Raw genomic sequence first — 22,302 nt, 5'->3', positions numbered from 1 at the left:
GCGCAACTGTTCGTCCTTGTAATCCGAGTAACGAGTAAGTATACTCTACTTGTCATGCCACTCCTATTTCATGTTCTTCTACTATATTCAAAATTACATCTACATATCATTGTAACGCATGTAAGTCGTTCAATAGTGTGCATTGTCTAGATAGCATTTGTCCGTGCAGAATGCCATTAGTTACAAGAATTGTCATTGACAACAAACGTTTATTAAACTTATCTTGGTCAAATAAAAACAGTTTGTTTCATTCCTTTTCACAGGTGGTACAGGCTGGTGGCCTATTGTTCCTTTACATAGTGGCTGCACGGGAGGCTTGGACACCGCGTTAGAAGAGTGATACCCGCCTGTGCCGTTCGTGCCATTAGAGAAACGTTCCCGAGTGACAGCGGTCAGTACAGGGGTTTTTCTCTCGCTGTGCTGCAACCTGACCTGTATAATCTTTAAAGTCTTGTATTTTTGTGTCATGAAAATAAGATACAAAATAAAACACCACATATATTTTAACAACGGTTGTTTCGATTTTTTAAATGAATCAAGTGTGTCTCCATTCAAGGATGGACGTCAGACATCTGTGCTCTGAATGGGTGAAGGTCTGGTCGCTGTGAAGCAGGGTGGTCACTATCTATCTAAGCTAACATAACATATTCTCGATAATGCATGCACTAAATAACACTTGTGCAAAGTCTTTCAGTAGGTTATGTCCCTATAAAAGTCACACATATATCTATACTAACAATTACCATTGGATTATACAGGCCTCAGGGTCTGGACCACTATAATACACCGGTTGAAGTGTGGGTCTGTGCTCACAAGAATCTCCGGTATGTGGCATTTGTTATTGATAAGCAACGATATACTATCAAAGGCGGTTCGCGCCAGTGGATGAGCGCTGGCATGGGGGGCTGTCAGGGGCGCGAAAGGCCAAGGTGCCAAACTACATGTACACTTCAAAAGGTATCCCACGCCAAGGGGCCATCGGTCACATGGCCTCCTCAGACCCCGTGTCTCCAGCCAGGCCTCCCCTTGAAGCAGGCCGCCCCCCTGCAATCCACATAAGTGTGTCTCCATTCAGCAGTCTTCCTGTGCCTTATCTGCACGCCCCAGGCCCATCCATCCCACCCCCTCTATCAAAGGCGGGTCGCACCCGGGGATGCGCGCTGTCAGAGGCGCGAAAGGCCAAGGTGCCAAACTGCATGTACACTTAAAAAGGTATCCCATGCCAAGGGGCCATCGGTCACATGGTCTCCTCAGACCCCGTGTCTCCAGCCAGGCCTCCCCTTCAAACATTCCGCCCCCCTAAAACCATGACATACATACGTCATTCATTCACAAACGCACCCCTGTTTCTAATACTTTATAAACCACTTGATATGTCTCATGAGAACATCTTTGTGCTTAGCAAGTCAACTCCTGAACGTGCTACCTGGCAACCACTGAGATCTACGCTAATCTGCTCGTCGCCGTGCTATCCGTGAACTTCTGTGACTGCTTAGAGCAAACCCATCAGTGTGCTACCTGTGGCCACCCACCTATTCTCCTGCAACATACTGCTCTGCTTGCTGAATCCAACTGTTTGTTGGTCAAGGTAAGGCCATGTATTCTAGTCATATTTCGCAGATTTTTAAATTTCTATCTATTTGCGAGTAGAGTACACAATAGTGCTATGTTCATTGGTCTCATTGCTATTGACTTGAGTTTCCATTGCTATGCTATCAATAGATCTATTTATTTTCATCTGTGTCTATTGTCATCGAATTGCATCCTTCGGGGGTCCAGTCTATAATGTAAGCATGTTTCCTTCTCGTGCAAGACCGAACATCCAAGGGACGAGTCACATGTTCAGATTTTAGTCACATCATTTATACATTACTGTAATTTATGCAAATAATAAGCCGTACATAATGAACTGGTATAGTTCCTGCGACCAAAACAAACCTTGCATTGATCATTGTATGATTCATTTACTTTTGTATCAAATCTTTATTCTTGAAGATTGTATAATAATGTCGATATTTACTTTTCAGATTTATCAACAATGCCTGCCTGTTCGATTAGCGGTTGCCCTTCGAAGACCCATGCGAAATCTGAAGGCACTACAATGCATGTATTCCCGAAAACTGTTGATCGAATAAGAGAATGGGTCAGACATTGCGGATATCCACTGAATGAGCTGGAAAGTAGAGTCCAACAAGTCTTACAGGACAAGAGGGGTGATCGATACCGCATCTGCAGCCGGCACTTTTCCTTGGACATGTACACAACATCTTGGGTAACAAAGAAGAATAAACGGCGAACGACACGGAAATTGCTCAAACGCTATTCCTACTTTATTCGTCCACATTCCGCCACCGGTGAGTCAAGTGTCCGTATTTAGCTTTATGCCTTGCGGTAGTGTGTAGGTAGCCAAATGGATTAAATGATATTGTAGGTGTTCTATCCCTTGTAATAATTTCGATATTGATATGAGTGTATAGTTTTTTGAATAATGACATTTATCAATATATTCTTTTTCGATTTCATAACCCACAAACGCAATGTGTATATATATATGGGAACAGGGAACTGTGCTGTATTGAGCATTTTTCAAGTATTCTGTCGCCTTACATGGCTATTTTTAATATTGGCGTTTCATTATCAATCATTAATTTACCTTTACAACTTCTTGACTATACCTTGAATCTGAAGCAAGAATATTCTACATCCTTGTCGTGGTCGCAGTTATCAACCACTTCTAGCGCGTATCAGGTAATCTTACTAGGCTAATCCGCTACATACTTGTTTTATGCATGTCAAGTAATAGTTTTATTCTATTGTGTAATTATTTTACCGAATGTTTGGTTAGTGCTTTCCAATTGATATACACCTCAGTTATCGTCCACTGGTGTTTGTTTTCAGTTATAATTAGTGTTATCCATACTAATGCAAGTACTGTCTTTCAGGGAGATGCTGAAGCGTCTGCCACATCTACAACATTTCTAGATGTTCTTCACCAGCAGGAGGTATGGATACTGACAGCTCCATCGAGCGTCATCATCAGAGCTGGAATTCTTGTCGTTTTCTACACAATGTTTCATTCGTGGTTAGCCGTTGATATGTACCTGTGCTGTCCACCCCAGGTGTGTTTTATGTTTTCACTATTGTAATCCTCACTAATGCAAGTACTATGTTTCAGGCAGTTGATGGAGCGTCAACCCCTGCACTTGATGCAGAGCCTGACATTCAAGTAATTCCAGGGGAAGTGGAAGCGGGACCATGCGTATACGAATCGGCGCAACAGCTTTCGGAAGTGCGCACTACATTTGCAACATCCATAAATCTTCAGCAGCACGAGGTATGGATACTGACAGCTCCATCATGCGTGATCATATAACGTGATTCCATTTGCTATACTTTCTTCCCTATTAACACAAGTGCTGTGTTTCAGGGAGACGACGAAGCTTCCACTACACTCGCAACATCCAATTTAGATATTTAGATTTTCCTTGATTCTTTTAGACAATGCATCATTTGTGGTTATCTCTTTATATGTACCTGTGCGTTCGACCCCAAGTGTGTGTTATGTTTCCAATATTGAAAACCATACTAATGCAAGTACTGTGTTTCAGGGAGACGATGGAGCTTCCACTACAAACGCAACATCCCATTTTGATGATGCAGATGTAAAGGAATCAGAGAAATAAGTCGATGAAATCTGCATACTTATATTTTCCTTGATTGTTTTAGACCATGCATCATGTGTGGTTATCTCTTTATATGTACCTGTGCCGTCGACCCCAAGTGTGTGTTATGTTTCCAATATTGAAAACCATACTAAAGCAAGTACTGTGTTTCAGGGAGATGCTGATGCCTCCTCTTCAATACAACCATTCATGGCAGTCCATCCAGAGCCAGAGGTATGGATACTGACAGCTCCATCGAAATAGATCATCACTTGTCGAATACTTGTCATTTGATTGTTGCACACAATGTTTAAATCGTGTTTGGCTATTGAGATGTACCTGTGTGTTCGTCCTCACATGTGTTTTATGCTAACAATATTTTGATACATAGTAATGAAAGTACTATGTTTCAGGGAGACGATGGAGCCTCATTCCGTGCTGTCTATGCGGATACAGAAAATATAGTCGTTGCAGCGCAAGAGGAAGGGAGGACATGCGGAAACGAATCGGAGCTACAGTGTGCAGATGTTGAAGGTCGAGTCAAAAAAGTTGCAAAGAAAAAAAAACAAAAAAAGCTTAGTTACAAACAGTTCATAACTTTAAAAAAATGTTTGTGCTGGGGACTATTTTATGTTTTTTTCCAGTCAATTGAACTACACTTTATCTTGTGTTTAAACTGAACATCCCTTTTCCAATCTCTCCTCCAGTTACCCGTGGGTGTCAGAACTATACATACACAGACAGTGAAGTGAATGAGAGATGTTGCTTGCCAGACCATGTACACTATGGAGGAAGTATTAATTGAGGCGAGGCGTGTTCAGGCTCGAGATGCTCATGTCCAATGGCCAGAACATGAATTAACTGTGTTTGGAGACTACAGCAAAGTTGCATTGGACCATTGCTACTGTGCGACCACACCACCACAAGAAGATGTTATTGAATGTATTGAAGATAGCTCTGAAGTAGTTGCAGAACAATTCACACAATCTACACCCGCCAAAAATTTGCCACCCAAAAACCTGTCGAAATTGTTGTGTTCTCCCATCAATGTTGAAGTAATAGATGTCGAAATGACAGAGAATGAACCAGCCGCAGCATCCATAGACGCATCAGAACTTGATATCAGCGATATTACTTTCCAATGTGTTGAAATCTCCACAACGTCACAGGCCGAAACAACGTTGACGCAGGATGACAGTCTAATGAAAGGGAGCAAATACATTGTATTCGACAGTTGTTTGATGGAAATTATAAGTATGCTGAAATGTGGACATTCAGTTAGAGGGAAAGTATGTGGGAAGCCATTGATTAATGTAACTCGTCAAATAAAAGGCAGTAACGTCAAAATAAATGCCGCCTGTCGATTAAATCATAGGTTCTCATGGTCTGCACAAACGATGCTGGGGAAAATGCCAGCAGGCAATCTACTGTGTGCAGCTGCATCACTTTTTAGTGGCTCCAGTTTTAGAAAGTTAGAGGCTTTCTTTCAGTTTGTGGGACTCCATTTCATTTCTAAATCGCTGTACTACATATACCAACGTGATTATCTGTTTCCGGTCATTAGTGATGCTTGGAAAATTGAACAATTGTCTCTAGCAAGTACATTCGAAGGGAAACGTTTCAGGCTAGCCGGCGATGGACAGTACGACAGCCCTGGATTTTCTGCCAAGTACTCCACCTACCACTTTCAGGACATGGGATAGTAAGAAAATTGTGAGTTCGGTGATTGTGCAGGTAACACAATGTACATCATCAGTGGCCATGGAGAAACTAGGATTTATAAAATCAGTGGAATATCTACAATCAAGGGGAATGCACATCGACCTCATAGCCATGGACAGACACGTTTCAATTGCCAAGACATTGAGAGAGCAGTTCCCACATATTAATCATCAATTTGACGTATGGCATCTTGCTAAATCAATCAGTAAGAAAATTTCGGCTGCAGGAAAAAAAAAGGTTTTGAAAGTATTTTGCAGTGCTCACATTCTATCACCAACCATCTTTGGTGGAGCTCAAAAACTTGAGGGGTCAGTGGAAATACTACTTGAAAAATGGCGGTCACTGATGCACCACTGTACCAACGTTCACCGCTGGACAGCAAATCAACATTTCCACCAATGTGAACATGGCCCTTTGTCCCCAGAGGAGGCACGGAAGAAGAAGTGGTTGATTCCATCTTTACCGACACACAAAGCCATTGAGAAGATTGTTTTTGACAAAACTCTATCAAGAGATTTGAGAGGACTGACAGAATTCTGTCACACAGGAGATTTGGAGGTGTTCCACAATATGTGCCTAAAGTACAGGCCAAAGCGCTTGCATTTTAGCTTTCGGGGCATGAAACATCGCACTCTAGTAGCGGTCTTGGCCCATAACAGCATTGTCAGACGTGAACAATCTAGGACTAGGGGTAAAGTAAGGATGCCTCGCTACACTAAGGTGTTTTCAAAACGAAGTAAGCAATGGGTGATCAAACCAGTCTATGATGAAATGCAGTTCGTCTTTGTGAAAGGCCTTATTGTTGCTGTTTTAGAGAAGCACAGATATGGAATTTTGGACGTTTCTGTGCAGAGCAGTGATCCATTGCCACCGAACATTGCGACTGTGCCATGCCTACCCGAAGCACAGCTGGTTGTGAAGTACAAATCCCGTTTTAAATAATTGCAATACGATTGTCTTTTTGTAAATAAATGTTATTGTACAGTGTACCTGTAACCCTAACCCCTACCTTCACCATCATGGGTGGCGAACAAGCTGGGTGTCATCTTTGAATTCTCTATATTCACCTCATATATGTGTATGTATATATTTTTCTCATGTCTCATCTCATGTATATGTAAATGCTGCGCACTGTTGCGCACTGTTAACGGAGGGGAGGCTTGCGTATTGCAAATAATAAAACAAACAAACAATAAATCTCACTTTTAACTCAACTCCTGTGGTACTTTATACTTTCCCTGACCTTTCGCCAAAAATTAAATGTCTCAATTTGGGCTGCAAAGCTCGCAGACAACGGGGACAAAATTGGGGCACTTAGAACGCGCCAAGCGGCCGTGGCATTTGGGAGAGAAGCCAGTTCGCATTTGCACATTGAGGCGCATTACATAGAGGGATTCTAAACTTCAAGTTCTCACAGATGCCTATACTACGTGATGTTTCAAATAAAGAATGCGAAGGACAGCAGCTTTGATTTTCAGCTCGCACCCAGATGAGGCCCACAAGTCACACTGGAAGTATAAGGGTCTATTGTTTTTTGACCTTGAGACAGGGACCATGCCGAAAGAACTACATTTGAAGGGGGTGCGCAATAACGTAAGAGACGATAAGGCAGAAAATTCAGAAACTAGACCGAGTTTCATTTTAGTTCAGTATACGAAAAATCGTTGTCAAGAGCACGGTCCGTTTTACAGACTGCATTACGAAGAGACACAATGGAAATTTCAAATATAATGTAAGTAAATCTTTACACGCTTTTATACCAGAATGAAGATTTAATGAATGGGTGCATGAATAAATGAATGAATGAAGAGCTAGGAAAAGCAAGAAGAACGTGTTCGTAGTTGGCACATGGGCATGCAGGTCCACTGGTCTCACCGATCTCGGTCGTTGGCCCAGCCACTTTTCCCTGCACTGCCTACCTGCACTACGGGACTGTCTCTGTATCCTTCAGCCCCTTCTCCCGGCATTTACCTTGCACTTGCCACCAGCTGGCCCTATTATTTAATTTGTATTCAACTAACCATATACAGCACTTTTACCCCCTGTCCCCCCTTCCCCATGCGCGATCAGAAAGACACCTGGCCTAGTAGGATCGTTGTCTGTCTGCCTTTGTTCGCTACCTGCCTCGTTGCACCTTGAAACACTTGAGTATAGGCGCGTTACAAATGCCATATCATATATCATATCATTCCTCACGCATGTAGACTAACTGTCGTTTATCATTGTGTGTTGGCCTCGATTTATTTCGTTACTTTTCGCATTGATTTTAGAGCCGAACATACTCCATTGAACTATCCTTGCAAGCAAATAGTTTCTGATCGGCTGTAATAAATAAAATGAGTAATATTAATGAAGATCGGCTGGCGAGACTAATTATAATTTTTTTGTTTTCATAACAGGTATTTGCTCCCCTTCTGCTACTGCCATCGGTTTGAGACACCAGCAGATGGCTTTTACAGTAGACACCTGCAGCTTCGTGTGAACAACTGGAGCACACTGACAATTTTATGGGACGATCGCCAAGGGCCCACATGCCCTTACGCTGTACTAGTGGCTAGAAGCAACATATCAACCTTTACGATGGACTAGTGCCTAGTTGATGGAACAGCCTTGCGGTTCACCGTTCTTCCAAAGTGCTTCTTTTAACGAAAACAACACCCTGTGTACCATGGCGGATACAGATAAAAGTAAATAAATGGCTTTCGGAGTTCATATGGCAATTGCTGAATATTCTCTAAACATTTAATGTCAAATAAATGTACTTTACCAAATGTACTGTGTTGCTGTTTGATTTTAAACTACAGTTTCATATCCCGAATAGAAGACGACTGGGCGCGTTTGCCTACGCAGCACAGTAACGTCACGGAGAGAGGCGGGGAATATGAATGTTTGAATAATGTTAGGCTCAGGGGCGGGGGAATTGATTTAGTGCCGCAGAAGCAGGTCAGCCAGGGCGATGCGGCAAGTGATAGGATTATCACAAAATGGCGGCTCCCTGGTGCCTGTTTTCGCGTGCGTTTAATGGACGAAAACTCGGGTAAGGTCCATAGGAAAGTTTTCTAAAATCGAGCCACTTGGGCTTAAAAAAATATGGCCGACCCGTAGGGACAATAACAATTTTTACTACACCATGCCTTTAAGACTCAAATTGACGAGTTGAAGGACAAGGGACAAACAGCTATGCTACTTCTCCTGGACCTCTCTGCAGCGTTTGACCTAGTGGATCATGCAGTCTTATGTAGCCATTTTAGGTTGGCGGCGCATTTCTCAGGGGAAGCCATAGCCTGGGTCCAATCCTTCCTGGCCAACAGGACAATGCAAGTCTTTTCCCCACTAACAGCTGCTGACCCAACTCAAATCTCCTGTGGAGTACCCCAAGGATCCTGTGTCTCACCCACTATGTATTACATCTTTACTAAGCCTTTGTTCGACAAATTGGACAGACTGGGTATCACCTACACAAATTATGCAGATGGTACCCAGATCCTCATTCCCCTTTCGGGCAACTTTTTGGAGGGCACAGCCTTAGTAAACAGAGTATACCTCCTCATTTAGGCATGGATGGCATCTCATGGCCTCTGCCTGAATGACGATAAAACTGAGATACTAATCCTAGGCTCTGAAACTAACATAAAAAACTTAGCCCTAACTATACCGCCTTCAACATCGACAACAATCTCATCAAGGTGATGCCAGTGGTCAAAACACTAGGCTTCTATCTTGATGCCACCCTCTCGCTTAAGAAACAAGTCAACTCACTTGCATCCTCTACAGCTTATACCTGTAAGCCTATCCGAGCTTGCAGACCATACCTCTCCACCCCGAGTTGCATCACCCTCGCCAGTGCCATTGTAATGTCGTGATTAGACTACTGTAACGCTCTCTACTCAGGTGCCAACAAAAATATCAACAAAATACAAAGAAGGCACAATAACGCCCTAAGAGCAGCCTTGAATATCCCTAGGAGAGAACACATCTCTGATGCTAGAAGAGAGGTTAATTGGCTAAACATTTCTGACAAGATACTTCTAAAAACAGCCTCCCTTACCTCCAAATGCTTAAACAACTTGGCCCCACCCTACCTTGCTGAAAGGATAATTAGAAGATCGTCCACACGCCCAACGAGAACTACCAATGCCCATACCCTGGAAACGCCCAGATTTAAACGGGCCACAGCTGGAGGATCTAGCTTCCCAGTTATTGCAGCACAAACTTGGAATACACTCCCGCATGACCTCAGAAAGGAACAACCATACCCTCAATTTAGACTCAATGTAATAAAATGGCTACGAACGAATGACTGTTAGCTTACCTCTCTCTGTACCTTGCTCTCCTATATTTACTGTATGTCTCTTAATTTGCTTCCTCCTGTATGCCACTGTAACCATCCTGGCAGCCTATTTCTTTTTTCTTTTTTTTCAAACTGTCTTGTATATTATATGCTTCTGCGTACACATTATGTAACCAAGTTTAAGTTGTCTTGACCTCTACTGCGCCCGGCTACCTAATGGGTTTGGCGCGCAATACCAAATAAACAAACAAACAATTACTTGTTTTCTTTAAATTTGTTGCATCACTTATCTGATTCAGCTGCTAGTTCCCTCTGACTGAAACTTCTCAGTAGACTTCAATTTCCTGGCAAATCTCTTCGGTTTCTCACAATCTTCACAGGAAGTGAAGTTGGTGAGACCTTCCTTGATCACGACTGGAATGAAAGGCAGTTTAGAATCTACCTCAAGATTCCAAACTACCTCACAGCTCCCAGAGCCAATCATTGACTCTAAACATTCACCATTTTGGATTGGAATCACTGTTGTCTCCTGAAAGGCAAAGTTAAGGAAAAAGATACACTTGCCCCAAGATACCTCCCCTAGCAATGTTCTTAACATATTACGTCTTTGCTGTACTTCCAAACCCAGAACCTTTTTCTAAAGGAAATACTTGATGGAAACCTAACACACGGTTATAAAAGGGGCTGGGTTAGGTCATTCAGGATGTTGGACCCAGAGGAAGCAGAGATATACCTCATGATGCTGTCTTGATATAAAGGGATGCTGCTGGAGGGAGGACTCCTGAAAGGGCTGCTGTCTGGGGGAAGACTGGGTAATCCTGTAGAAGTTGGAGAGCTGCTCAGCCCTGGAGGGAAGACTAACCAGAAGGGCACAGCAGCCCCTGAACTCTTTGCAGTAATTGGAAATCCAAAGCCTGGTCCACTAGCGACCCTTAGGGAAAGATGGTTCCAGGCCCTAGCATGAAGGCCAGACTCTAGAAGAGGACTGTTGTGAATGCTGAATATGAGGCCTATGAGAGTGTTCTACTGTGAGTCCTGTAATCCAAAGCTTGCCCTTTGGAGCTTTCTTTATCAGAAGTAGGGCACCCGTGCTGAGACGAGTACTAATATTGGTATAATTACACCATTGCATTGATGTGTTATAAATTAACTTTAAACATGTAATCAGTATCGTTTTATTTCATTGAAGCAACATAAACCAACAACACAGTAGGATAGGTCAAACTGACTTTAATTACATGGGGTAACATTTGATTTCACAGTTACTTTTAATATCTATTAATATTCAGCAAGAAAGGTCATCTCTATTAAATTGAGTGAGTATGACATATTCTTTGTGAACTCCTTAATCATAACTATGATTTTCGTCTGACTAGACCAACACATGTTTGACACTAAGGTGTAGTATGTATATTCACCATGCATGCTTCTTCAGGGGCTAAAAGAATAAAACAAAAGCATAACATGTGTTTGTTCTGTCTTCTGAGTGACATAAGTAGTTAGTTAAAATTCAGTGATGTCTGGTAACTTGTTCAATAGGTTCCATTTGTTAATATTGCCATAAAAATATCACCTTACAAGAATGGTGCTTTTTTTTGTGGCGATTACCCCATAGAACCTGCGGGGGACACCCCTGCAACCCCCATATTTTTTCAAGGAAGCAGGGGACACCCCTACTCCCATTTAAACCTAATCTTAACCCCATCAGTGTTGCGTATGCGTTTCCCGACTATATATATATATAGATATATATAGATATAGATATATATATATATATATATATATATATATATATATATATATATATAGCGACATTATTGGTGGGGATAATATTACGTGATACCGTTCAATAAAACCTACTTAATTAAAAAAAAAAGTTTTTTTGAGAACTACTGTCCTCTGCGGTTGTCTTCAAAGTTGCGCATTGAAACTTTCAATTCACCAGTCACCAGTAGCAGCATGGTCACTTAAAGAAAGGAGGCCTATACTGCCAGGACAAACCAGAACCCCTTTCTTATAGTTGTGTTCAGATTTATTAGAACTGGTTTGGACCTTTATGTTCGATCATGAAGGGATTTTTCGAAACACTAAGGGATCACAGTTTGGCCCACCCGGGCACAGGTCCATATAGAAGTCCTTCCTTTGTGTTTCCTCTAGTTCCAGTAGGTGTTCCTCATTGAAATATCTGACAATCTGATACAGTTTGAACCACACTTTGAGCGTGTACCTTGTATTCTTGCCTTAAGTTCCCCACACCTAGCAGTTTGCTTCTTCCGCTGCCACGCAGTCCTAAAGCCCACTTGCACTGCGACCAGCTTTTTGATTTGTCTTCTGGTACCAGTTGGTTGTCAACCCTTTTAGTATGGTGCGGTGCCCGTGATCACCTGTCTCTGCAATGGTGGATGAACTGCTCTCCTGTGAATGATTGGTGTATGGGATAGGGCTCCAGTTTACTAGTGCTTCAGTCACATACTCAGGGAAGTATTTGAAAGTTGAGCTCTGAATCAGGAAGAGAAATGTGCCCCAGAGAGAGGCTTAACGCTGAGCCTAGAGTGATCCAAAACCAAAGGGGATCCTAGTGCACAACCCAATATGCAAATCTCTCAACATAAAAACAATACCCATGCTTGTATTTAGAGGAAACAGGATAAAGGGGGCAGCAAAATAAATGAGGGTGGAGGTTTATTTTAACATGTTAAGAACACTTAAGACAAATGATTGGACAATGATGTTCTCACATTTTGAAGTTTAAAGTACATCTAGTTCTCTTGTGTTCTGAAAAATGTAGTTACATTTTTATTTGAAGAGCAATCTAATGCTCATCTACTGTTAAGACCTTTGAAAATGTTTGTTATCCTTGGAGTGTCTAGACACATTGGGTAAGGTGGCAACACATTTACTCTTGCAAAATCAAACATTCTCTTTGAAGTGGTGTGACTTTACTATGAATGCTCTATCTGATGCTTCGGTTAAACTAGATTTGCTATTATCTAATGAAGCCTGAGCAAAACTGAAAATTCACCAACATGACTGGTGTATGACACAAAACCAATGTTTAAAATATAAGGACTTTGATCTAAGCTTATTTGGCCATAAACGATTTAGAATCATGGCTGATTATTTGGCCAAAGCTCCTTGTTCAAAGCTTCGTCAAATGTTTCTTCGCTTCCGCTTGAACCTCTGGCCAACCCTAGATGTTTTGGCGCATAGGAAGCAAATTCCAAATGCTGAAAATCAATGTCGTTTTGTAAAAATCCTGCTCAAATGGAAACATTGGAACATTGTTTAATAGATTGTCCACTATTATTTATTATTCGAAAGAAGTGCTTCAAAAATTTCTTTGAGAATCAAAATGTGTATATCCAGAAAAATATGTGGCAATGTATCTTTACAACTACTTCCCTTTCAGTAAAGATAGCCACCGTACAATTTCTGGAGGCAATTTTTCCTGATTCGTACTAATACTGTATTCTGTCTTCTAATTTCATTGTTCATTATTAATTTGCTTGGCTCTTGAACACTTTTTTTTTTTGGAGGTAAAATGACTTGTATTGAATTTTCATGTTATTACTCTCTGCTCTGTGGTGTAGGTATGACACTCATGTAAAGATTATGTAAGATGCTCTTATTTTGTCTAAATAGATTGCATTATATTTTATAACGACTTATCAATCAATGTGAATAAAACAAAAATCATGAGATTTGGCAGTGACCGGGTTGCAAAAAAAAAGTCCTTTAAATGGCGAATCGACAACAATTTTCTTGAAGAAGTCACGGAAATTCGCTATTTAGGAATCCTGATGAACACCTCAATTCGTGAATGGCGCTGGACTCAAGATCTATTCCAGCGGACCCGAATCCTTGCCTTACAAGGGGCACGTTTGCATACCTTATATGGAAAATTTTCTGTACTGCCATTACGTACGTTTTATATCCAAAAAGTCGTCCCTACACTAACATTTGGGGCAGAAGCAGGATGGAACATTGACCTAAAGATCTGGTCTAAGTTAGAAGGCTTATTCTGGCGCCAAATCCTGAGATTACCAAAATATCTATCAATGACCATAATACGTCATGAATTGGCACTTGAAAGCCTATACGGATCAGTTCTATGGAAATCTCTGTCATTATTACGAAAGATGGAAACACCGAATCCTGAACCGGCCTATCAAATACTAAAATCAGGAGAAAATCATCTTCACAATGGCCTGCTCTTAAGATGGTCAGAGAAAGTGAAAGCCATCATGTACAGCGCAAATATTTCAATGGAAACATTGATTAATCGGCCTCAGATCGCCAGAATAAAACTGAAAGAATGGCTTTGGATCGACAACGTGGACAAACTTGCAACATTGCCGACAGCATTAGATCTTGGGCCAACAAAGAATAAAGTAGACAAAACGCCAAATTATCTGTGCAAATTTCCGTCGAGGTATCACAGAGATAAATTCCTTAGACTCAGATTGAACCTTCTGAAAACTAACCAAATGTTGGTGTTAAGAAAAATGAAGCCTGTTACCGAAGAAGCTTGTCGGCACTGTAAATTGCATGCGGAGTCATTAAAACATCTAACTACTGAATGTGTGGCAATAAACGAGTTGAGATCTATCCATCTGAACAAATTTAAACCCGCAAACGATGAAATGGAAGATCTGTGGCTTCGGATACTGAGCGGAAGTTCGATACTCCTAACCTGCTCAGTGATAAATTTTTTGGACATAGTACTAAACTAAAAGGCACAAGTGCAAATCGACAAGGAAAAATGTCACCAATGACCGGGAAAATGAGTTGTAATAAAAGTTTGTAAAAACTAGATGTTACAAATAAAAAAAAAATAATAATAAATAAATATATTTTATTGTTTTGCATTTGTTGTAAAATTTGAAAGGTTGATTTTATCAACCAAACAAATAAAAGATTTTTTTTAAAAAGTTAAGACGTTGAATATGAAATCCTATTTCTTTGACTGCAGTTATTATTTAGGTTTACTTTCATCAACTGTGAATATAATTTAGTTTTCCTTCCCTCTTGTGAATGCACACCTTTTATCAGTAATAAATAGTTGGATGAAAGTTGAATGTATTGTTTTAAGGGCTGCTCTGTGCTAGGCTTTTCTGTTTGCCCCGCCTCCTCACTCATTTCACTTTATTGGCAGATTGGATGGGTCCATCAAACCAACAGCTCTCTGGCGTAACACAGACCTGTGCCAGCAAAACCTTTGATCGGGTAAGATTTAGAATGGAGTGAGCTAGAATGTAATTTTTGTGGAATGGATGCAGAAAGTAGCATGTGCACAATCACTATTGCACCACAAACCGCACAAACTTTACTACACTGCAACAACAAAACAAACCACACATAGATTTGCACAATAGCACTCAATGGCTACCGACCAGAAAGCACCCCCAAGCTCAGCGAACGGTGTTAACCGAACTGAAGCTGCTAACAGTACATCACTGCTCTCTTTCACTTATCCTGCTCGTTCCCACTAACTTCACCCCACGCCCCCTTTCCTTTTCAGATCCGCCAGAGCGCCAAGCGACCACTCCGGTGATGATAGTGCGTGGTACAAATATCCTTTAACATTAACATCAATTGAGGCTCTTTTAATAGTACTTAAACCTTGCAAAACAACTTTACAACATATAGGCATACCCTGACTTTGGGCCGCTTAAGGCTGAATGTGCAATGTCCTGCTCTGACTTTTATTTTGTCCTTCAACCATATGCATGCACATCTGGTGAAAATGAAAGCTTCCTTGGTTGCTTATCGGAGGCATGGTCTGATTTCTTTGGGGTGTTAGAAGTCCATCAAAGTTCTACTGTAAGCACTGGACTGAATGTTATAGTTGGCACCTTAGTCAGGAATATTAGTCATAATATTTTCAAATTAAGTTTCCTGCAAAGCAATGGGGTAGCTACCAATCTTTGAAAAAAATATGATGGATTGCTTCCGTTCCTGAGTGTGCTCACTCTGAATCCTCTTTCCGGAGTTATCGTAAATTCGATTTTCGTACATTCATTTACTTTACTGACAATAATGTTCAGTCACAAATTAAAAAACTGGAGCTTGTTATATGGTATTTCAAATAACAGATGTTGTTTATTTTTCTGCCCGACTCATCTGTGCCCAATCATTCTTTGCCAAAGCATTTCGGACTTCCGTCCATCGTCAGGGCTATAGGCACTGTTAATTATTTTTCACCACTGTTTTTGAAAATAGGTAAATCAAAAATACATACCCAAACATAGTTTTGATCCAAAGACGAGGTAAAACAAATTAATAGGAGAAAAGGAATTCCATTGTCAATATATTGCTATGCCATCTTGTATTTGTTATAGACCACAGTGATAGTAATACAATTCTCTACCTGTAGGGCTTCAACTACCCAGAGCTTTTCAAATCTCCTGCATAAATGAATCACAAGATTGTATTTCAATACACTCCGACTTACTGGATATATACGGTATTAATTAAATGTAGACAAAGAGAGACTTCCCACAGTTTACCAGATAGCAATCTGTGCAGCTCGTTCATTCTGAAAAAATATCTAAAACGCAGTCTGTCACTAGTTCTACTTGTTTGGCTGTTACTAGTAAGTTCCATGGTGACCGCTTATCTCTGTCTTCCGCGTACTGCCAAGGACGAGCTGCTCATTGGAGCTGCCGTCCGAACTGTGTGCGTATATCTGACACTACTCTCACTGCGAATGCGTGATGCGCGTTGTGAGTAGTGAGCTTATTATGATTACCATATACCTTGTGGAGATATTTATATCTCAACTACTATTCTTCACGGCTCTCTCAATACTATTTGAATCAATATAATGACTCAAATGCGCTCCCTGCGAGCGGCTGATCGTGGTGTTGGGTAGTGCATGTGCACGCAATTGGCTTACTATATTTCACTATCGCGCATGAGCACGACCAGTATGGTAGTGTCTTGTTGTGAAACATCTTCCTCCTATTGTTTCTCCTAGTATTTACACTCAGATTATTCTGATCCCCACATGGTTGTTAATACCAGTGAGGCACATTACTGATTAGAAATCTTTTACTCATAGCATCTTTAGTAAAACCAATTTTTCACAGCCTCATCGTGTCATGTTCAAAGACATGTTTCCTCATACTCTCTTTTCTAATGTTACCACACCATAACATAGTTCCGATCACATAATAGTTATAATTGTTTGCTTTCAAAGATGTGTCTGACTATTGGTCACACTCATAGTATTCTTCCATTTTATGAACACATTCTAACATTCTAGTGCCAGTCTGATGTTCTTCCTGGGCACTGCCTTACGTCCCACAATGGAGGTTATTCCCTGTGGGACATACCATGTGACCCTGGGGCAGCTGACCCACTGGGGATTTTTAAGTATTAAGTTCTGACTAGTCAATGGGCCTCATTACACGGATGGCGGTGGACCAAGGTGCTATTAGCACCTTGGTCCATGCCGGTAAAATACCGGCACCGCCTTGGAAAGGGGAATTACCACCCTATTCCAAGGTTGGTGGGGCGGTAATTCCCCTTTCCCCCATTGCCCTTCCCCATTCCCATTTTTGCCCCATAGGGCTCAATGGGAATGGGGAAGGTGCTAATTACGGTGCCGCAAATTGTGCATTACATTGTCTGATGACTTCTAAGACTTGTATTCTCATCTGGCTGATGTTGTGTTTCATTTGATTCCAATGTCTTGCCACTGCTGAGTTCACATTATTGGTTCGAATACATGATCTATGTTCGTTCCACCTCAGCCTTCCCGGTCTTTTCGATTGGCCAACATAGTAAATGCCATACGGGCATTTGATCCCTTATATTATGTTCGGTGTATCACAGGTAGCATAACATCTGAGTTTGATCTTTTTTCCCGTGCGTGGGTGGTCGATGGGGTATCCTTTAATTACAAAGTTGCAATTGCTATAATGTAAACATGGGTATGTTCCTTTTCTTGTGGTTTCAAGTCCTTTCATTGCAGGTCTGGTTTTCACTAGTTTATCTCTGATTTGCACTCCTTTTGTAGGCAAACGTGGATATCTCTTTGAACAAGTGTTCCACTCTTGTATCATTTGTTAATGTGCACCAGTTTTTTTTTTTTATTACAGACTTGATTCTATTACTCTGTAGAGAATAACATGATACATAAACCAGGGGAGGTGTACTTTTTTCCTTCGTTGTAGGTTTATCAGTAGAAGTTGCTAAACGTTCTTTTGCTGCACTTATCTCTAGAGGTTTGTACCCTCTCACTATGAATCTTTCACCCATGTTCTCAATTTCTTTCTCACATGTTACTCTGTCGTTCACTATACGTTTTACCCTCATCTGACTGTAGGGTAAATTTCTGATCAAATTCTGTTAGTGGAAACTCAAGCGATGCAATAAGTTATTACGATCGGTCTCTTTCCTGTAGATGTTTGTTAGGTAACTGTTTTCATGGGCTTGAATTGCAACATCTAAAAAGTGAATATTGGTTTTTGAAATCTCATGTGTAAATTGTATTTGTTGGTCATTACTATTCAGGTAGATGAAAAAATCTTTCAATGATTCTTCTGTACCGATCCAGATACCGAAAATGTCGTCTATAAATCGAACCCACATAGATATATAATTTCTCCATATGGCGTGTTCTAATACATGGTCCTTTTCGAATTTATGCATGAAAGTATTTGCATATGTCAGGGCCATGGATGCACCCATGGCTGTTCCAGATGTCTGTATGAAGAATTTGTTCTTATATTGGAAATAGGAATTTTCAGAGATGAGTTGTAATATTGCTTGTATAAATTCCTTAATAGCTTTCAGATCACCTTCTTTCAATAATAGCCATTCGATTGCTTCCATACCTAGATTGTGCGGGATGGATGTGTACAGGCTCTTTACATCAACTGTAAATAGAATTGAGTTCTCTGTGTGTTTGATGTTTTTCAATTTTTCTAGAAAATGAGTGGTGTCCTTAATATAGGTGTCAGTTTTCTGTATTAATGGTTGAAGAAATTGGTCGATATTTTGCCATAATGGTTGTAATAAGCTGTCCACACGGGAGACAATGGGTCTACCTGGTGGGTTCCTTTGATGTTTATGTATCTTTGGAAAAGTATAAAAGTTGGGAATTCTCAGGTGTTTGTTGGTGAGGAATTATTTCGTCTGGTCTCTTATCCAACCTAATTCTTCCGCCTTGTTCAACAATTCTTCAAGATTCCTTAATATTTCTACAGTAGGATCACCATCCATTTCTGAATATACATCCGTGTTCCTCAGTTGATTCATGCATTCGTTATGGTAGCCCATGCTATCCATAAGGACAAGTGCAGCCCCCTTGTCCGCTGGTCGTATGGTAATATTATCATTTCCAAACAGTCCCTTCAAAAATTGAATTCATTAGGTTTCAGGTTGCAATGTTTGGGCTGTTTAAATTAAATCTTCTTGAAATCATTGAGCACTTGTGTGTGAAAAATTTCTATGGACGGAACATTTATTGGTGGCATGAAGGTGTTTTTGTTCTGAATTCTTGCAGTTCTTCTGGATCTCTCTCTCCAATCTCCATTGTGTCTAATTCATCAAAGAAAACTTTCAATCTCTATTTTCGAACTAGTTTCAACATATCTTTGTCATCTCAGGAGACCCCCAGATAGGTGTCCCATGCTGAGATTACACCACCAAATGTAAAGGTAGCTGTTAAGATGGACTTCCAAAATCATTTGGGAGGCCAACCTGCTCTGATGAAGAGGAAGACACTGATAATAGCCAAACCCAATCAAGGTAAGGTAGCAGAGTGGCAAGGTGAAATCTCAACAGGGCTTTGAATGTGGTCCAGGGCTACAATGAGTCCACACAGAACACCAATAATTTAGACCATTAAGTGCAAACATATGTAATGATTTAGTAGGCCTTTAAAATCTACACTAAGCAAGTAAACCTTTAGTCAAATATTGTCACACACTTTATATAAAACAGATATATACATTCACACTTAGGAGAAGAAAGAAAGCATATGATTCAATGACCAGTATATCACAGGTAAGTAATCAGATGCATGCAATTTAGTGAAGACACTACAGAATAACCCCAGAACAGTTACCCTAATACTCAATAGATCGATAGATATGTTTATTTCGGCAAAAATAATGTTTTCCATAAAACAATGTATAATACAAACATTTCCTTCAATAAATCAATATAGAATACATGAAAGAAACAGTTTGCCCACAACTTTACATTAGTCACAATTAAAAAACCATGCTAAAACACCAAACGTTCTTCCTTATCTTGTAAGCTTCTCTCAACAAAAAAAAAAGAAAGCACAGTTAACATGTTTGAAATTTGCCATAAGCAAGAAAAGGAGGGCCAGTTGACATGGATTAAAATGAATCTGTTTTAAAACTACCAAAATAGTTTGTCTGATGTGCAAATAAGCAGGACAAAATAATACAAAATGCAGCAAATCTTCATTAGGTTGATTACATAGCAGGCTTGTTTCCCTTGGCTGATCAGGCTACTTTGCCATAGTAGCTTTTAATGGTAGAATGTTAAAACACGCCCTTGTGATTAACCACCTATCGCATGGTTTGTTACTCCATGTCAGGTTAGCTTGAAAGGTATATGGACTTGAAATGACTGCATGGCTACAATTCGAGTTGATTCAGAACTCTCTGGCTTCATGTAGTTCTGTAGCCTGAACAGCTGGGAGCAGTTTCTATTTCTGATGCAACTTTTTTATCCAATACAATTGGTTACTGGCAAAGTGCTTGTGCCTTAATACTCATTAGGCTGTTATATGTTCTAACCACAGGATTTTGCGGGCATCATCCATTTTTTTACAGTTCACAAATAATACATTGCATGAGGGAAGCCCTCTCTGTCATGCGGGGAAGGGACACCGACGTGATCCAGGCCATACTGCACCTGAGAGTATTGATTCTCCATCGTTGGCTTTAGGAGCCATTGCGCAGCTTACAGTGAGAGATGACCTTGCTTCTCCCGCCGATTCACACCTAGTGGGGGCCATTGCAACAGGCATTCCTACGGAGTATCAAGATTTTCAAGTGGTTTTTGATAAGGGTTCTTCCGAAGTCCTTCCCCCTCACCGTCCCTATGACTATCCTTTTGATCTGGTTCCTGATTCTGCCATTCCCTCAGGTCGGATCTACTCATTGTCCCCATCAGAAGAGAATGCTCTAAAGGAATACATTCAAAAAGCCTTAAAAATTGGTCACATACGCCCGTCCACCTCACCGGCGGCCAGCCCCATATTTTTTGTGCCCAAAAAGGAGGGTGATCTGCGTCCTTGTGTGGACTACCGCCGCCTGAATAACATCACCATAAAGAATCGTTACCCAATCCCTTTGATCACCCCCTTATTGGATCGATTGACCCACGTTACCGGATTCGCTAAGCTGGACCTCCGTGGGGCGTACAATCTGATCAGGATCTGCCCCGGAGACGAATGGAAGACGGCGTTCTGCACTAGTTACGGCTTGTTTGAGTACGTGGTCATGCAGTTCGGGCTATGCAACGCCCCGGCCTCGTTTCAACGATTTATGAACAAAGTATTCGATGACCTGCTGGACGTATGTATTGCTGTTTATCTCGATGACCTTCTTATCTTTTCACAGACACCAAAAGAGCATGTGACACGCATCCGGGAGGTTTTGTCACGTCTTCGCCAATATGCCCTCTTTGCCAAACCGGAGAAATGCCAGTTCCACACTGACAGTGTAGAATTCCTAGGGTTTCATATCACTCCAGGCGGCCTAGCCATGAACCATTCCAAGGTCCGAGCAGTACTCGAGTGGCCTAAACCCCAGAACCTTAAGGCCCTCCAATCATTTCTGGGATTCTCGGATTTCTATAGGCGGTTCATTCAAAGTTTCTCATCTCTTGTTGCGCCACTTACGGCCCTGACTAGTCCCAGTGTGCCTTTCTTATGGTTGGACAACCACCAGGCGGCTTTTGACGCGTTAAAATCTGCTTTCACTACTGCCCCGTCCTGAAGCACCCGGATGCAGAACTTCCATTCATCGTGGAGGCCGATGCATCATCTTTTGGTCTTGGTGCTGTATTGTCCCAATATTGCCCTTCGTCTGGTCAACTCCACCCTGTGGCGTTCCATTCTCGAAAATTCTCCCCTGCTGAGAGTCATTACACAGTGACAGAGGAGCTATTGGCCTTTAAGGATGCCTTTCAAGTCTGGTGACGTCATCTGCTAGGGGCAAAACACCAAATCACGGTATTCACAGATCGGAATCTCCAGGATTTAGCTTTTATTCTTTACGGCTTATGACTTCCAAATCAAGCATCGGTCGGGTTTGTCTCATGGGAAAGCGGATGCTTTATCAAGATCCTCTGGTGGGGTTTCCTTACCTGTCTTCCCTGAAACCCTACTGGACCAACATGTCATCTGTCTCTGTACACCACCACCCCCGCTTCTCTCGTCCATTCGCTCCTGGGTGTCACAACACCCTGAACAAGTCTCTGAATGGGATCCAGTGATACGGGACGGATTACCATTCATCCAAAACAAACTACTACTGCCCACAATGGACACCCGTAACCTCGCCTTGGAGTGGTCCCATGACAGTGCTATTAATGGTCATCCGGGTCGGAAACGGACGCTGGCACTTCTCAGAC

At 41.3% G+C, this 22,302-nt stretch overlaps 1 protein-coding gene across 2 annotated transcripts in view; it reads left to right on the top strand.

Annotated features, from left to right (window-relative positions):
* The window catches only part of MKS1 (MKS transition zone complex subunit 1), a 927,592-nt gene that overhangs the window by 736,386 nt on the left and 168,904 nt on the right, over window positions 1-22,302 (top strand). For both annotated transcript variants that reach the window (XM_069614786.1, XM_069614787.1), the window contains exon 12: window positions 14,831-14,901. In XM_069614786.1, coding sequence (XP_069470887.1) covers window positions 14,831-14,901 — 71 coding nt within the window. The remainder of the gene's footprint in view (window positions 1-14,830; window positions 14,902-22,302) is intronic.

This window comes from Ambystoma mexicanum, chromosome 9 (assembly GCF_040938575.1).
Source record: "Ambystoma mexicanum isolate Mex_15411 chromosome 9, UKY_AmexF1_1, whole genome shotgun sequence".
Classification (NCBI taxonomy): domain Eukaryota; kingdom Metazoa; phylum Chordata; class Amphibia; order Caudata; family Ambystomatidae; genus Ambystoma; species Ambystoma mexicanum.
This window is presented reverse-complemented; position numbering and strand designations above follow the sequence as displayed.